The following is an 18,534-nucleotide window of genomic DNA, read 5'->3' on the forward strand; positions in this document are numbered from 1 at the left end:
CCGTGCCTCCCGTGCCGTGCCGCTGCGGGCCTCATGCCTTCCCATCAGCCCAAGCACGGGCCTATGGGCCTAAATTCGTGCTGTGCTGGCCTGCTAGGCACGGCCAAATCGCCAGGCCGTGCCAGCTCGAGGCCCGTAGGGTTCAAAACACATCAAAAAATTCATCTCAACAAGAAGTATTCAAATTTGAAGTATTTTTTCCCTAGAAGAGCTTCAAACCAAAACCAAAACCATACACACAGAGAACAAGAGGAAATTAAAAGGATAACTGAGCTGTGTGCAATGCTGCCTCATTAAAAACCTTTCTGGGTAAAACTCACCCTTGTGAGAAACCCTAGAAAGGGAAAAAGAGTGCAGCATAGCTCTGATAAGTCTTAAACATGTTCAAAGGTTTGCATGATACATCACAGATTTAGATCATAATCAAGTCTTAGGCTCTCAGCTCACCTCTCAAGTCTCACACTCTCACTGTCTCAATCTCAACTCTCAACTCAAGAACCACCAGATGTAGAAGCCACAGATGCAGATGTGCTAGCAGAAGGAGCCCTAGAAGTAGATGAATCTTCATCAAGATAGAGATGCTTAAAGGCGTCTACCAGTTCTTGGTTGTCAACATCATGCTGCAGTCTTCTTTCACCCAGCTCCCAATCTTTTATGTAAGCAAGCATCTCCACATGTTCAGGCAATAGTCGACGGCGCCGCTCCTCAAGTATTCTTCCTGTCAAGCTGAAACAAGATTCTGAAGACACTGTTGAAACAGGAACTAACATAATGTCTCTAGCCATGATAGAAAGCACTAGATATGTTAGCTTATGGTCACGCCACCAGAGACGTAGATCAAAGTCATCCTCATAAGCAGTGACATTGTCACTATCCAGATAAGCAGGTAGCTCACAAGCAGCAGCAGAAGTAGATAAAGAAGGACTGGGAGCAGAAGCAGGGGAAGGTCCAACAACACCAGATGCTCCAGGGCCTCCAAAAATTCTTCCCCATGCCTGCTTCCTCTTACTTATGATGCTTGCAGGATGTGCAGCCCTCCTTTGAGACCTAGCTGCACCAAACTTTTCTTCATACTTGTTAAACAACTTGAAAATTTTAGTTTTCACAATACCATAATAAGAACTGTAGTCAAAACTAGTTTTTTGTTGCATTATGGTAAGAACATTAAATAAACCTCTCATTTTGCCTCTAGGATCAAGAATGAATGCAAATGAATACAGCAGAGGTATGTCCTTCCAGTATTTTAGGTATTTGAGCTTCATAGGATAGACAATAGAAAATAGATTATGATCCTTTGAACTTTCATGCAAATGAGTTATAATATCTAGCAGATGGTGCAGAATAAGTGGACTAGTTGGATAGTAAACACCAGAAAGAGTGACTGTGGAGTCATAAAAAACTTCCAGGAATTCAAGTATTTTATCAGCAATATACCAGTGACTTGCAGTTAACAACGTTGAGCCATAGTTGGAATTAATGAACACAGAAAAAACATCCTTATATGGAAGCAGGTGTTTAAGCATAAGATATGTAGCATTCCATCTAACATCCATATCCAAACCAAACTTTCTAGGTCTAACACCCTTAGCAATGCAAAAGTTCTTGAACAAAGCAATCCTTTGATTAGATGAATTCAAAAAGTTAATAGTAGTTCTGAAATCCTCAGTGTAAGGTTTGAACCTTTTTAACCTAGATTTTACTATCAGATTAATAATATGGCAAGCACAACATTGATGCACAAGATGATACTTAACCTTATTAGGATCTGAAGGTGTAGGTGTAGGTTCAGAACCCAGATAACCAGCAAACGTAGGTGTCAATGTTTCCATAGCCTTAGCATTGGAAGAAGTATTGTCAAGAGTAACAGAGAACACCTTGTCAAGCAAACCGAATTCTTCAATCACACAAGCAACTTTTTCTGCAATATTCTCACCAGTATGTTTTACCTCAATCAAGCGGAGACCAATTACCTTTTTCTGCAACTCCCAGTCAGTAGTCACATAATGAGCAACAACACTGATATAGTCTTCCTTTGCATTACCAGACCAAATGTCTAATGTCAGACCAACAGAAGAAGCACCAGACAACACATAGTTCTTAATTATATTACGTCGTTCATTAAAAAGTTTGCCAAGATCTCTAGTGGTGGTGTGTCTAGAGACCTTAACAAACCTAGGATTATGAGCTCTAACAATGTATTCTTCCCAAGCATCAGTCTCACCAATTCCTAAAGACAGATCAAGCTTAGCAATCAAACAACATAATTTAGATCTAGCAACTTCAGGTTTATAATCCCAGTTATAAACAGAACCATCAGGATTGTATGAAAGCCTAGATTGAACCCTAGCACATTGATCAGTTTTAATCCTACATGATTTTTGGTGCCTTTTTAAGTGACCAGTGCCAGCAGCAGATCTAGCAGACAAGGTAGATTTGCACATCTTACAAACAGCCTTGGTGCAAATTCTAGAACCATTAATAACCTCATAGATCTCCTCAAAATCAGCCCACACAAGTGATTTGTGCTTACTAGTGTTACCTGTACTAGCAACCGAAGGAGCAGAGCCGTTGGAGTTCGCAGTCGCCATCGCCCCTTCGCCACCGTCCGCGTCCACATCGATCGGAGCAGCAGAGCCGTCCCCAAGATCGATACCGAACAACGCAATAGCGTCAGCTCGAGTGTCATCGTCGTTCTTGCCCTCTGGGGCTAGGCCAATTGGCAGGAGCCCATCCTCGTTGGCCATGGCCGCCTCTCCAGCCCCGTTCCTCGACAGTGCGGGTGGCCACCTTGCTCGCTCTAAGCCGCAGCTAGAAGACGATGCATCGGCTACCGACCTGTGAAATAATGGAAGAAGAAGAAATCAGAAGCATACATTAAAAGAAAAAGAAGAAATTAGAACATGATTAGGGGTTAGGGTTAGGGTTTCACCTGCGCAGCCAGAGCCCAGTGCCGGAGAAGACGACGAGCACCCAGAGTCCAGAGAAGACGACACTCAGTCAGCAACGACGGCGAACGGCGGAGGAGGGACAAACAGAGACAACCAACTCACATAATCAACGAGATCTAGAGGGGAGGGGATCAGGTAGGACTTAGTAGTAGGGAGTTGCTCATCGGTGGCAGGCAGGGTTAGGGTTAGGGTTAGGGTTAGGGATGTACCTGCGCAACCAGAGCCCGGTGCCGGAGAAGACGACACACCGGTTAGAAGGACGGCGAGCGGCGAAGGAGGGGCAGACGGGACACGAACTCACATAGTCACTGAGATCTAGAGGGGAGATAAGGATAGGGAGAAGGGAGAGGCGGAGAGAGAGCAGGGAGGGGATCAGGTAGGAGGAGTAGGGAGCTGCTCGCCGACGGTAGGCTAATCGTCGAGGTCACCTCAACGGAGTCGAGGAGGACGAAGCCGAGAGCGAGACTGCGAGGCAAGAGCAGCGAGGCGAGGCGACAGGCGAAATGAGCTAGGGTTTCGGATGTGAGACGCTGCTGCCATGGCATGAGTTTTTATATGAGGGGCCGAGGGGGGAGGCGGGGACACCACGCGCTGGGCCGCGCAGCGCGTTGGGCCGAGGCCGCGGGGAGGCCGAATAGGAGTGGAGTGAGGAGGGGGAGGGGGTGGCCGGGCCGCTGCTGGGCCGGCTGACTCAGGCCGGGCCATGCCGTGCCAGCCCACGGGCCTGAGCAGCGGCCTGCTGCCTCGGGCCAGGCCGGCCCGGGCCCGCATATCACCGGGCCGTGCCGTGCTCGTGTCGGGCTAAAAAAACGGGCTTCGTACCGTGCCGTCGTGCCTCGGGCTGCATGGCCAAGTATAATCTGAGGACGACGAAACTGCAATACACACGCACGCTGCTTATTGACCTGACCCATCGCAGCCGACAGTTGACACGTACTACGTTAGAACCGTACAACCGAACTAAAATCCCATCCCATCAACTATCAGCTTCGTGAGCAGTTTTGTAGGCGCCGATCGAGACGCCGGGCATGGCATAGAGCTACAAGCTTAATTACCAGATCAATGAAGCCACCGAGAGGCCGACGGCAGCGGCAAGCAGGACGCGGTGATGACATGGCGTCCTTAGGTGGGGTGGACGTGGTGACGACATGGCGTCCGTACGTGGGGTTCGCTCAGCGCCCTGACGGCGGCGCTGAGCTGTACCACCCAAATGCAAAACAGACACTGAGAGCGCGAGAGAGTAAATGATGTTCCGGCGGTGGATCCCTGCCGGCGGCATTCGCACACAGCCAAGCTGATGGCGGCAGAGGCGGCGACGATGCCGGCTAGGCGGCCTTCAAAGGCAGCTGCCTGACGAAGCTTTGGCGGCGCAGCGGGCATGACCGCTTCCTCTCCTCGTGTTGTGCTGCCGCCGAGCACCATCTTTTAGGCTGATCCAGTGGCCGGGCCGGGCTGATTAGCTTCGACTGGCGCGGTGCTTACTATTGATCTCAAATTCTCAATCAGGAGGAAAAAGGCTGGCGATCGCAATGGAAAATGATAAGAGAGTATCCCTAGTGGTGCAAGCAAAACAGGCGCGATTACGTTCAGATACACTAACACTTGCACATTTTCCTGGTCATGCAGGATAGTCCAGTGATTCTTTTGTTTTGCATATATGTTTACGCAAATAGGCAAAAATATTAACCAATCGATAACTTTACATGTTACAAATAATACTTATTAATTGGGGGGGTCCAAGATACCCCATGTATGCTCACTAGTAGCGGCGGATCCAGGAAATATTTTAGGGGGGGACTGAACAACACCGCTGCTCGATCTTAAGTCTCAGCCCCCCTACACTATAGAACTTTGCCTAAAAATTCATATGGACTCTACAGTAATTTGCACTGATTCGGTTTGGGTAGGGGGGGCTTGAGCCCCCCCGCCCCACCGCTGGATCCGCCCCTGCTCACTAGCTAGGTAAGCTAGAAAACATTTTCTAGAGTTTGTCACAAAAGTCAGAAAGATTTAGCCAACTGTTCGATATGTTTCAATCACCATAGATAATAACAGTCATTAGATCTATTATATTTTGTCAAAAAAATACCTAACACTCTGTGATTATGAAAATAAACATCAAATACACCCTAAAATTGCATCTAGATTGTCCACCCTACCATTATGATTGATAATCCAAGTAAATCCTTGAATTTAGATCTAAATTACCCAACATTGCTGCTATAAAAAATGAATTAAAATATCACATCAAATCTATATCTATATTATCAACATGTGCTATTATGACAAAAGTCTGGGATTAGTATAAATTTATAAATTATGTGCAAAAATATATATTTGAAAAAACAAAAAAATATAATAAATTCGCTCTCCACAGTCGCATGACACAGACCTGTGGCTTTGTGCTTGTTCGTTCCTGTCTTCCGTTTTCTTTGCCGTCGCACGTGGGCCAAGAGGCTGGAGGCACACCGGCCCAGCCCAAAAAGAATGGCTCAACACGCCTCTCTCTGCCCTTTTACTCTGTTTTTTTGCCCTGCATTTACTCTGGTTTCTCCATTTTTTTTTGCTTCCGACGTTTCCATTTATGCGCTTGCATTTGCATCTACATCTATAGATAATGTGTGGCAGAACCGCCTAATCTAATGCCTCTCAGGGGTGCTCGTCTTCCATTAGACACTAAGCACTCAAATGAGGACACTAAATTACTCAGTTCCGTCGGGCACACCTCAGGAGAGAACCCGAAAATCCATATTTTTGCCATCAGGATCACAAATGAAATAATAAAGCTTATATCATTCTAAACCATTTCTTACATCACTTTTAATACAACATCAGAGTACAATGTTTATTATTATAACAACAGAATGTAATCATATTATCAGAGTTATAAACAATTTAATTCAACAGCGGAATATAAACTTATGATCAGAATTACAGCGAAAATAATTATCTAAACATGACATGAGGAAGCATTGATATGTAAAGTATGACAACAGATTATAAAACTTTCATTTATAAAAATATTTGGTGAGAGTTATAAATAACAACTATGATCGCAGCGTAAAGAAACCCTCACTGAGCCCACCAGGAGAAAATCCACACACAAAGGTCATCTTTAGACTCCACCTGTCACCTGCAACAGGGGGAATAAAACCCTGAGTACTCAATTATACTCAGCAAGACTTACCCGACAGAAAGAAAGAAAAGGCTCCAAGGATATGCAAGGCTATCTGGCTTGTGGGTTTATTGCATCTGCAGGAAACATTACTAAGCGTGCGTCCTTATATTCGATTTCTATTAATAGCCGTATTGGTTCATTAACTAACCATTTTATGTAAGCACCTGTGCTACTTTCAAGCAGGTGGTAAGGAATCAGATTTTCTTTTTTCATCTTCCATCTTTTATCTTTTAGTTTTTACTACAATGCTAAACCGTAGACAAGCCGTACCGGAACGCCCGCAATTCACGAATCAATGCCCTAGCTGGGTACCCTAAAAATACACGTCCCGCTTGTACCCAAGACACAAGCAGGACCAACCCATCACCCTCCTGTCCTGGGTGTCCAAGTCCCCATCCAAACTGGGACTCCAAGGCCCCGCCCCTGAGTCCCGGACTCTGTGCGGTGCAAGGACCTCCTAACCCAAAAGAAACAAACCACCAAGATAGTCGGTCCGGAAAGAGCCAGATCCAAGACAAGAGAGCAACAAGTCTTCCAAGCGCCCATATCTAAGTATGTGCTCGGGATAATAAGTCTATGACTTGCCTAGAGCCTTATGCAACGATCGGTCCATAACCGACACAGACAGGGAAAGCAGTGTAACCAAGCCATGCCCCGCGTCCAAGGCGACACAACATCTTACACCCACCAATACCCAAACCATACCTTGTCCGGTCACCATTTTTCCTTTCCATCATTTATATTTTTCCAAGTGATAATGATATAGTAACATATTTTCTATATCTCGCGAGTGATAGGCAATCACTCGACTTCTGCTGGTTCCTTTAGCATAGCAATCTACCCGATCCTGTCATACTAGTAAGACTCATAGGATATATATATATATATATATATATATATATATATATATATATATATATATATATATATATATATATATATATATATATATATGCAAGTGGGTTTCATTCAACTCCTTAAAACTTAATGCACAAATATAATTTAAACTGCAGAAAAGTAGGGGTTATGCATCGGGGCTTGCCTGGGTTAGATATATATTAAAAAGTTAGTATCTACATCTTCAGATTATCCGCCATCAACTGAACAGAAATCTCATTGCATCATCTCCTAGAGAGAGTACCATTACACCATCTTCGGATTCCCAATCATCCTTCAATTGATCCGTTGATCCATCATCGTACCTATATGATATGTATTGATGCAAATGCATAGATGTAAATAATCAATGACATCTGAGATGCTTAGAAATACGATCACGCCTCACAAGCTAACGAGCTCGCTCTAACGACGTCCGTACTTAGGCTATATATCCATGTTGGCAAATAAGGCGTTATTTCCCAACGAATGTTTTAGTTATATAAACCCAAGTTGTTTCTTTATCCCGTTCTATCAATTTAATCTTTATTCAGAATAGGGCATCATTATCTATTTAGCAAACTAATTATCCTAGAGCTACAAAAATTACAGTGAGTACCTAATATTACTATGAACCTACTGTAGAAATTTCAGATCCAACACTCTTACTGATTTGTCACAACAATTCCTACAAGTTTATATTTTTACAATATCAAGTATTTTAAATTAATTATATAGCTCCCAAGAATATTATTAAACTATGTGAACAAAATATACTAACAGGTAGATCATGATTTTAGGAGACTAACAAAACTGATTTCACCATTTTTGGACACCTACACAATTTTATATTGATTTTACGAGTTTATTTTCAAAACTAATTTAACAAGTGCTCAGAAAACTAAAGGCCAGCGGCCTGGCTCGGCCCACAGACATGCACACGGCCCGCTGGCCAGACATGGCCCAGCGGCGTGGCACAAGGCCCAGGCAGGCGGCACAAGCCAGCCTAGCCATGGCGGCCACAGACGGCCCAGCGCGAGGGCAGGCCGGTCCAGGCGGGGCACGCGGCCAGCGGCCTAACAGGCCGGCTCAAGCGCGGTGAGCGCGGCCCAACACGGCGGCGGTGGTAAATTTGCGAGAAGGCCCCCATACTTTCCTTAAATTAATCTACGGTACTAACATACTATTTACGTGAGTCTAGTATTTTGCAATAGGGACCCTGTATAAACTTTCTCCTTGGATTCATACCCTTTTCTACCATCTCCAAAGCAGAACACGACACAGAGGCACCGACCGGCGGCGGCAACGGCGCGGTGGACCACCCGCCGGCAAGCCACATGGGGAGGTGCGCGGACACGACTGTGCTTGGCCTGGCCACGGCGCAGACCGGGGCGAAGCATGGTGAAAGCATCTAGGCCCCTAGTTGGGTTTCGGTGATTAATGACAACACGTGATTATTGTGACTAACGTGTGTTTTGCAGAGGCAATTAAGTTAGGTCACGGTAATGGAGATCGATTGGGCTATCATGGTGGTCATGCCCCTACGATGGAAATCATTTCGGTTTTTAAAGGATGGATGACAAGGTTAAGGATGGACTAGTTCTAAGTGTCGTTTGGTGTTGAGGAGACACTTAGGGTAGTTTAGAACTTTGTTTTTTCTTTGGTTGTACTATTAAGGGGGGTATGGATGGGTAGCTTGACCTAGGTGAGTCTAGTGGGTTAGGTGTGGTGCATACTTGCTAAATCTAGCACTAGGTAGCTCCTTTAAAGCCCTTAGATCCATTGGATTAAACTTCATTCACGTATGATCGAGAGTTAGAAGTGAATGGAGGGTCAAATGCTGACCGGACGCTGGTTTCGGAGTGACCGGATGCTGGTGTAGAGTCCAGTTAGTTCATTTGATCAAGGTGAAATCATCTGGCGCGACTGGACGCTGAGAGGTGAGTGACCGGACGCTGGGTCCTAGCGTCCGGTTGACTCCAGTAAGGTTTCAGAGAGGGAAAATCGTGACCAAATACGTTCGGTCAGTGCTGACCGGACACTGTCCAGCGTTCGGTCACAACTTAAACACTGGATGTTCGGGGAGAACTGACCGGAGCGTCCGGTCACCCCGTAGAGGCACATAACGGTTCGTTTTTCAACCAAGGTTATAAATACTTCCTCTATTCGTGTGTGGGGGTACTTTTGCTCATTCCTACAGCTGAGAAACACCTTTGAGAGTGCCAAGAAGAGCAAGGTCCTAGTGAGGTTATTGAGATTTGAGAATCCCAAAGAGAGCCCTCATTAGTGAAAGCAAGAGTAGCAAAGTGTACATCCACCCTTCTCATTAGGCTTGTCGTGGTTAAGTGAGAGTTCGTACTTGTTACTCTTGGTGATCGCTATCACCTAGATGGCTTGGTGGTCATTGGGAGCTTGGTGATCATCCGGTGGAGCTTGTGGATGACCCAACTCAAGTTATGAGCAGTTGTGGGTGATTCACCACAAGGGAGTGTCGAAGAATCAACCCGTAGAGAGCACTTGATCCCTGCGCGGATCAAGGGGGAGCTACATCCTTGCGCGGGTGCTCCAAAGAGGACCAGTGGGGAGTGGCGACTCTTCAATACCTCAGCAAAACATCGCCGTATTCCTTCTTCTCTCTTTACTTTAAACATTTACTTTGAGCAATTCAATTCTTGTCATTTACATTCATAGAATTGCCATGCTAGAGTAGGATTGGAATATAGGTTGCTAAACTTTTATACGGTATATCAATAGAAATACTTTCTAGGCACAAGGGATTAATTGGGCTAACCATAGGACTTAATTATTGCAAAGAATTTAAAAGTAGCCTAATTCACCCCCCCCCCTCTTGGGCATCTTGATCCTTTCAATTGGTATCGGAGTCTCGTGCTCACATATTTAGGCTTAACTACCTAGAGAAAGATGTCTCATAGGGATGGTACTCCTTCTATCTTTGAGGGGGATGATTTTCCATATTGGAAAATCCGCATGGAGGAGTATTTAGAAGCTCTAGATGTTGAAATACTTAGAGCCGCCTCACAAGGCTTCCCAAAACCTCGAGATGCTACACACCTACATGGTGATGAGGTGAATTATGAGAAATGGAATGCCAAGGCTCGAAACACCATCTTTAGAGGCCTTTGCAAAGATGTGTTTAACCGGGTGAGGAACCACACGGACGCCCATGCACTATGGCCGGACGTTTGTGCGCTCCATGAGGGAACAAAGAGTGAGCGTGAGGAACGCTATCATCTTGTCATGAAAAAGCTTAACTCTTTTGAGATGCTTCCTAAAGAATGTGCTAATGAGATGTACTCACATTTGAATGTTCTTATAGAGGAAGTCAATGGGCTTGGACTCACTCAAATGCAACCATCCAATGTTGTAAGAAAAATCTTGAGTGTCCTCCCCATTGATAAATATGGGCATATTGTGACCGTGCTTCATCAAGGTTATCTTTCCACCGCTACACCAACACAAATCTTGGGAAAGATCAATGCTCATAAGATGTACATGCACATCACACCACAAGATGGCTCATCCTCTACTAAGAAGAAAGAAAAAGACTTAGCATTCAAAGCTAGCCAAGAGAAGGGCAAAGCAAGGCTTGAGTATGAGAGCTCAAGTGATGATGAAATTGATGATGCAAGTCTTGCTCTCATGGTGAGAAGAACCACCAAGATGCTAAAGAAGCTCAACAAGAGTGGCATCAAGTTTGATGGCAAAAAGAAGTTCTTCACTAGCTCTAGAAGGAAGCCAATCTCCAAGATGGATTACAACAATTGTGGAGAACTTGGTCATCTAGCACACCAATGCACCAAGCCCAAGAAAGACAAGTTCAAGAACAAGTACAAGGGCAAGAAAGATGACTCAAGCAATGAAGAAGAAGATGAGAAGAAGAAAAACAAGCCATACAAGAAGAGAGATGGCAAGAAGAAGGACTTCCACAAGAAGAAGAAAAGTGGAAAGGCATATATCGTCGGTGATTGGCTTACGGACATTGATTCATCTAGTGGCTCATCCGATGATGATAGTGACAACAAGAAGGTGGCCGCCATTGTTATTGACTCTTCATCTTTTTCACTGCCACCACCGCTATCATCCTCTATACACCTATTCCTTATGGCCAAGGGTGATCGCAAGGTATCAAATGATGATAGTAGTGGTGATGAACATGCTAGCAATGATGATAGCGATAGTGATGATGATGATGAATATGAATCACCTTCTTATGATGATTTTGTTAAATTGCTAAATCAATACACTTAGATCATTAGAAAGAGTAGAGCTAAGAATGAAAAACTAGAAGCTAAGAATGATTCCCTTTTAGCTAAATGTGATATAGCCAAAAAGACTAGTGTTGAGCTTAGAGAAGCAAATGATGCTATATCATTCAAACTCAAGAAGCTCAAATCTTCTAAGAAAGAGCTTAAAGATAAACATGATAAACTTGAGAGGATACACAATGAGCTCGTCACTAGCCACAATATGCTAAAAGAATAATATACTACTCTTAAGATTAATTATGATAATCTTGTCATTGCTCAAGAATATTTATCCAATGAGCCACATAATGCTACTAACAATGTTGTTAAGATTGATATAGCTATATCATGTGATGATTTGATCATTGAGAGCATTGAGCAAAGTTCTAGTAGCAAGGGCAAGCAAGTGGTTGAGACCGATAGTTATGATGAGTATGTCAAGCTCAAGAATGACAATGAAAAGCTCAAGAAAGATCTTGAAGAGATCAAAAGCCACAACACTATTGTGCTAGAAACTCGTGATCATGATGGTGATTTGATTCTTGAAAATGAGAAGCTCAAAGAAGAAAATAAGAACCTCAAGGAGGAGAAAAACAATGATGCACTCAAAGAAGAGAACAAGAAGCTCAAGTTGGAGAAAGAGCATCTTAAGATTGGATTGAGCAAGTTCACAAGAGGCAAGCATCTCCAAAGTGAGCTACTAATGAACACCGTCATGAAGATGGATAGAAGTGGCATTGGGTACTTGGCAAACCAAAAGAAGAAGGCTCAAGCTCAACAACAACACAAGTCAAAGCCAAAGCCAAAGAGATGTTTTGAGTGTGGACAAGAAGGTCACTCTGCCCATGAGTGCCAAACTCCACCACCATAACCCTTGCCCAAGCATGCTAGACCTTTTGCCTTCAATGCTCATTACATGCTTAGAAAAGATTCTAGTGAAAAGATGAAAGTCATGTTCTTAGGACCTCCAAATAAGAATAGGCCTAAGAAAATTTAGGTAGCAAAGTCACTTGTTGAGAAGGTGAAGGGCCCTCAACAAGTTTGAGTTCCTAAAGCTTGATCTCTTGTGTGTAGGTGAACTACAAGACCGGTGGAAGTCATTGGGTTATTGATAGTGGTTGCACACAACATATGACCGGTGATCCTCGTATGTTCACCTCACTAGATGAAGAAGTAGATGGATAAGAAAGAATCACATTTGAAGATAATTCAAAGGGCAAGGTTAAAGGATTAGGCAAAGTGGCAATATCAAATAATCATTCTATCTCAAATGTGCTATATGTTGCTTTATTGAGCATCAACTTGCTATCCGTTGGACAATTGTGTGATCTTGGCTTCCAATGCTTGTTTACCAAGAAGAAAGTTGTTGTATCTAAGAAGGATGATGATCAAGTGATATTCAAAGGATTTAGATACAACAACCTATATCTAGTGGACTTTACCTCCGAAGATGCTAATTTGAAGACTTGCCTATTCACCAAAACAACTCTTGGGTGGCTATGGCATAGAAGACTTGCTCATGTTGGGATGAGCTCACTCAAGAAGCTAATGAAGAATAATTTGGTGAGAGGGTTGAAGGATGTAAAGTTTGAGAAGGACAAACTTTATAGTGCATGTTAAGCCAGCAAGCAAGTTGCAAATACGCATCCAACAAAAGCTTTCATGTCAACCACAAGAGTGCTAGAACTCCTTCACATAGACTTATTTGGACCAACAACATACAAGAGTTTGGGAGGAAATCTTTATTGTCTTGTGATTGTTGATGACTATTCAAGATACACATGGGTATTCTTCCTTCATGACAAATCTGAAGTTGCATCATGCTTCAAGAAGTTTGCCAAGAGAGCACAAAATGAATTTGAAGTGAAGCTCAAGAAGATTAGAAGTGACAACGGCAAAGAATTTGACAACACAAATATAGAAGCCTATTGTGATGAAGTTGGGATCAAGCATGAGATCTCTGCAACATATACTCCTCAACAAAATGGTGTAGTTGAGAGGATGAACCAGACATTGATCACTCTTACAAGAACAATGCTTGATGAGTACAACACTTCCGAAGCTCTATGGGTAGAAGCTATCAACACCGCATGCTATGCATCCAACCGTCTATTCCTTCAAAAGTTTCTTGGCAAGACACCTTATGAGTTGCTCAATGGGAAGAAGCCAGATGTCTCCTTCTTTAGGGTATTTGGTTGCAAATTCTACATCTACAAGAAGCGGCAACACCTAGGGAAGTTTCAAAGATGTTGTGATATTGGTTTTCTTGTTGGTTATTTATCAAAGTCCAAAGCATATAGAGTATTTAATCATGCCACCGGCTTGGTTGAAGAAACATATGATGTGGAATTTGATGAATCTAATGGCTCCAAAGGAGCACATGAGAATCTTGATGATGTAGGTGTTGAACCATTGAGGGAGGCCATAAAGAATATTCTAGTTGGAGACATCAAGCCTAATGATGATGAAGATGATGTACAAGTGATCAATCCACCTTCTTCATCAAGTATGCCACAAGATGGTAAAAAAGATGGGAGAGTAGAAAATGAAGACACTCATGTCTCCCATGAGCAAATGGTGACACAAGCACATGATGTTGATGCTCCACAACCCCCCCTCAAGTGGTTGATAGAAGAAATTCACCTCTACTACAAGCTCATCCACAAGATCTCATCATAGGGAGTCCATCAAAGGGAGTAATGACTCGTTCTCAAAAGCTTGCTTCATTCATTGAACATCACTCTTTTTTCTCTTGTTTTGAGTCTACCAAGGTAGAAGAAGCTCTTTAAGATCTGGATTGGATCAATGCCATGCATGAAGAGTTGAACAACTTTACCCGCAATGAAGCTTGGACCCTTGAAGAGCGATCAAAAGGTGCAAAAGTCATTGGAACAAAGTGGGTGTTCCGCAACAAGCAAGATGATCAAGGCATTGTTGTGAGGAACAAGGCAAGACTAGTTGCAAAGGGGTTCTCTCAAGTTGAAGGTTTGGATTTTGGAGAGACCTTTGCACCGGTTGTAAGACTAGAAGCCATCCGTGTACAAGGCGTTATATGGGCTTAAGCAAGCCCCAAGAGCTTGGTATGAGCGCCTTCGAGACTTCCTCATTGAGAAGGGCTTCACCATTGGGAAGATCGACACCACACTATTCACCAAGAAGCTTGATGGACATATCTTTATTTGCCACGTGTATGTTGATGATATCATCTTTGAATCATCAAATGAAGATTCTTGCAAAGAGTTTGGTGAATTGATGTTGAAGGAGTTCATGATGTCAATGATTGGAGAGCTTACATTCTTTCTTGGTTTTCAAGTCAAGCAAATGAGAGAAGGGATTTTTATCTCTCAAGAGAAATATACAAATGATCTTCTCAAGAGATTCAAGATGGATGAATGTAAGCCAATCAAGACACCAATGCCAACTAATGGACATCTTGACCTTGATAAGGGAGGTAACACGGTTGATCAGACTCTCTACCGCTCTATGATTGGTAGCTTGTTATATTTAACCGCATCTAGGCCTGACGTCATGTTTAGTGTGTGTATGTGTGCTAGATTTCAAGCTAATCCTAAGGAAACTCATTTGATTGCCATTAAAAGAATCCTTAGGTATCTTAAGCACACACCAAGCATTGGCCTTTGGTATCCCGAAGGAGCTATATTTTAATTAGTTAGCTATTCCAATTCGGATTATGCCAGTTGCAAAGTTGATAGAAAAAGCACATCCAGAGGGTGCCATTTGCTTGGTAGATCACTTGTGTCTTGGTCCTCCAAGAAACAAAATAGTGTGGCTTTGTCCACCGCCGAAGCGGAATACATTGCCGTGGGTGCTTGTTGTGCACAAATTCTTTATATGAAACAAACTTTGCTAGACTATGGTGTAGTTCTAGAAAAAGTACCTGTTTTGTGCGACAATGAAAGTGCGGTAAAACTTGTAAATAATCTAGTTCAACACTCTCGCACCAAGCACATAGATATCCGTCATCACTTTCTTAGAGATCATGTTGCAAAGAATGATATATCATTAGAAGGTGTAAGGACCAAGGATTAATTGGCGGATATCTTTACTAAACCGCTAGATGAGGTGACTTTTTGTCGATTTCTGAATGAGCTCAATGTGCTTGATTTTAGTAACTTCACTAAAAATGAGCTTGTGTTGTCCCTTGCATTGCATTGTAATATACAACATGTTTACTTTATGGTAATGCTCTTAGGGCTTGTCTAACATGGTTAAGATAACTGCTAAAAAGCGAGTGAAGAAGCTTAACCTTGGATCAAACTTGACAAGCAACTAGATTTACTTTCAAGTATTGCATTGCATATGCATGAATGTTGCTTTGTCGTTTATCTTCAATTGCCCTCTTATTGCCTATTTTCTTAAAAAGAATTATAGCCTAAGGCAAAATATTTTGAAAATTTTGAGGGTTTGAGAGAGGTCACTCACATCAGTCCCAATTGGTGTTTATTTGGATCTCATTCAAGTTGGGACTTGATTGGGAATAGGCAGCACGAAGAACTTTGAAGATTTGCTGGAAAAAGAGTGACCGGACGCTGCACTGGACTCTGATGTCCAGCGTCCGGTCAGTTCATAGGAGGTGAACCTACTGCGATAGAGTGACCAGACTCTGCTGTTCAATGTCTGATCGGATGGTGGTTCAGCGTCCGGTCGATCGAAGACGAAGGAGACAGGTTGCACCAGACTCTGGCTGTGTCCGGTCAATGGTGATCGGACGCATCTGGTCGCGATTCTAGGGGTTTTGGACCTCTCTGGAATCGACCGGACTCTAGGTGGCAGCATCCGGTCGTTGCCACCGGAGCGTTCGGTCAGTTGAAATCGTGTGGGTTCAGGACTTCTTCTCCGTTTCCTTTTCTGTCTCGTCGGAGGACTTCTTATAACCCAATCCATCGTGCTGTTTGACCTAATCTTCATCCCACACCGTGCTGACATCGCTGCTGCACCCTAGTCGTCGACTTAGCAAGCTCCCGAGCCACGCCACCCAGCTCGCCGCGCCACCTAGCTTCCAAGTTATGCCGCCCTGCTCCTGCGCCCTCGCCGCCGTCCCCCCACACAGCCGCTCCAACGCGCCGCCTCCAGCCCGTGCCATCCATGTCCATGCCTTCTTCGCGTCGCCGTGCCCTGCACCAACGCCATTGACGTGCCCTACGCCAGCGCCGTCGCCGTGCCCTACGCTAGCGCCGTGGCCATGCCCGTGCTCTGCTTTAGTGCTGCTATCATGCCTTCACCGGAGTCGTGCCATAGCACCAGTCGCTCACAGCTCAACAGCGCCACTAGAGCCTTCTCTTGCGCCTACTTTGCCAATCCAGTGCTCACTGCCTCACCGAAATCACAACCCTAGCCGATCCGGTGGTTCCCTGATTCGTTCCTCTTCTCATCGATTCGTTGGTTCATCAGGTAGCAAGCCCTCGTTTCTAATTTCATACATATTGCTTGCTTTTTAGGGTTTTGTATCTCTAGATATGTTGTAATTATTTATAAATCCAATCTATTCTAACATGCAGCGAGTCGGTGTTTCTAAGGTCTTATTGGCAGTTGTCAGTGAACTCAGAGCCAAGCTCGTGAGTACGGATCGAGACCAAGCCTCAGAAGCGGCAGTTGGCAGTTGATCTTTGTCAGTGACAGTTATTCTTTTTAGATCCATCAAATGGCTCGTGTCAAGAATGTCGAAGGAGGTCTTGGTGATAGGGATCCGAGGCCCCTGCCTCGCCAGCCTACAGATGCAAAAGGCAAGGCGATGAAGAAACTATCGACAAAGAAACGCAAATACCCTGATGCAGATATAGCGAGAGCAGCCACAGTTGCAGAGGTCGTAGAGCGCGTAGAGAGAGGTGCTCGGAGTGGTGTTGTTATTGCAGATCAGCTTTCTTCATCTACGAGGGCTACACTTGAGCTGGTTGAGCGCCGTCATGGTGGTCCAGCTAGGACTATCATGGTTGGAGGACAGCATGTGGCTATTGATGAGAGTCAGCCTCAGAGGGAGTCACCGCAGCAGCCACAGTCAGCAGAGTAGACTCAAGAGGGAGAGCAGGCCAAGGAGATAGAGCAGGCACCTCAGCCATAGCTTCGCCACTCTGGTCATACCCGTGCTCCAGTCACACCGAGGTCAGAGACATAGCGGAGGGGTTCATGTCCACCGCCTAGACCACAGGGTTCGCCTCCAGTGACTCACTTGGATTTGAGAGCTGCCACGGCCAAGCAGGTGCAACAGCTCATATTTGTGGACTTTGAGCAGTGGTTCCCACCGAAGAGGGATGATCGAGCTTCAGAGGGCTTCTACACACCACTGTAGGAAGATTTTTTATAATGCATATCTTAATAGTGGGGTAGTGTTCAGATCTCAGAGGGTGTGCAACATTGAGTCTATTGTAGCAGCAGCTGGAGAGCATATTTGCCCTTACCTAGCTTACCTGCCAGGGCTGACAGATTTACTTGGATGGATAGGCTTATATATTCCATCTTGGGTCCATCAGTTCTATGCTACACTCTAGATTGACCCGCAGCACAGATTCATTCACTTTACTTTTAGAGGCAAAGATTATAGGCTGATGAGCTCTAGGGTCAGAGAGATACTCAAACTTCAGGAGCAGCCAATTTGGCTACATGAGGTTTGCTATGGACAGACAGCGCCTCCCAAATACCCTCACGGCAGTCTTGTACCCCCTACAGATCTGGTCCACCATTGCTTCACAGAGCCCTTCGGCGAGGGGTCGAGCAGGACACCCAATGATCTCACTCCTACTGCTAGAGTGCTTGATGCTGTTATGAGGAGGACTCTACTTCTGAGGATGGGATATCGCGAGGGCTTGACACGCATACAGCTATGGCTACTGAACTCTCTGATGCAGTAGACTATGTTTGACATTTGGGATCTCCTTCTATCAGAGATGGAGGATACTATTGCAGAGGGGTTTAGGGGTCATAGGCAGCTGTCATATGCTCACTAGATTACATTCTTGATCCATAGGACAGTTACTATGAGGCCACCTGAGATGCTAGTAGAGTATAGTGGTGCTACTACAGAGTTCTCTGCATACAACACGACTCAGATGATCTGCCATAGTGCAGTAAGGACTCCTAGCCAGCCACACCGTCGTCCAAAGGTGCAAGAGACTGTAGCCTAGCAGGATGAGACCATCAGGGGTATAGCAGCTATAGAGGAGGAACAACTTGATGCTCAGCAGGAGGGGATGGTCGAGAGTGACCCTAGTGATAGCTCAGATGATGACTACCGCGATATCCCTCAGATGCC

The 18,534-nt window shown here is 44.5% G+C and overlaps 1 protein-coding gene across 1 annotated transcript; it reads right to left on the reverse strand.

The window, feature by feature from the left end:
- Positions 1–491: 491 nt before the first annotated feature.
- Positions 492–2,744, reverse strand: LOC136454325 (zinc finger BED domain-containing protein RICESLEEPER 2-like). The gene has a single exon (XM_066454781.1). It carries the CDS (start codon positions 2,742–2,744, stop codon positions 492–494), a length of 2,253 nt encoding a protein of 750 aa, XP_066310878.1.
- Positions 2,745–18,534: the final 15,790 nt, after the last annotated feature.

Source organism: Miscanthus floridulus, chromosome 5 (genome assembly GCF_019320115.1).
Source record: "Miscanthus floridulus cultivar M001 chromosome 5, ASM1932011v1, whole genome shotgun sequence".
NCBI lineage: Eukaryota > Viridiplantae > Streptophyta > Magnoliopsida > Poales > Poaceae > Miscanthus > Miscanthus floridulus.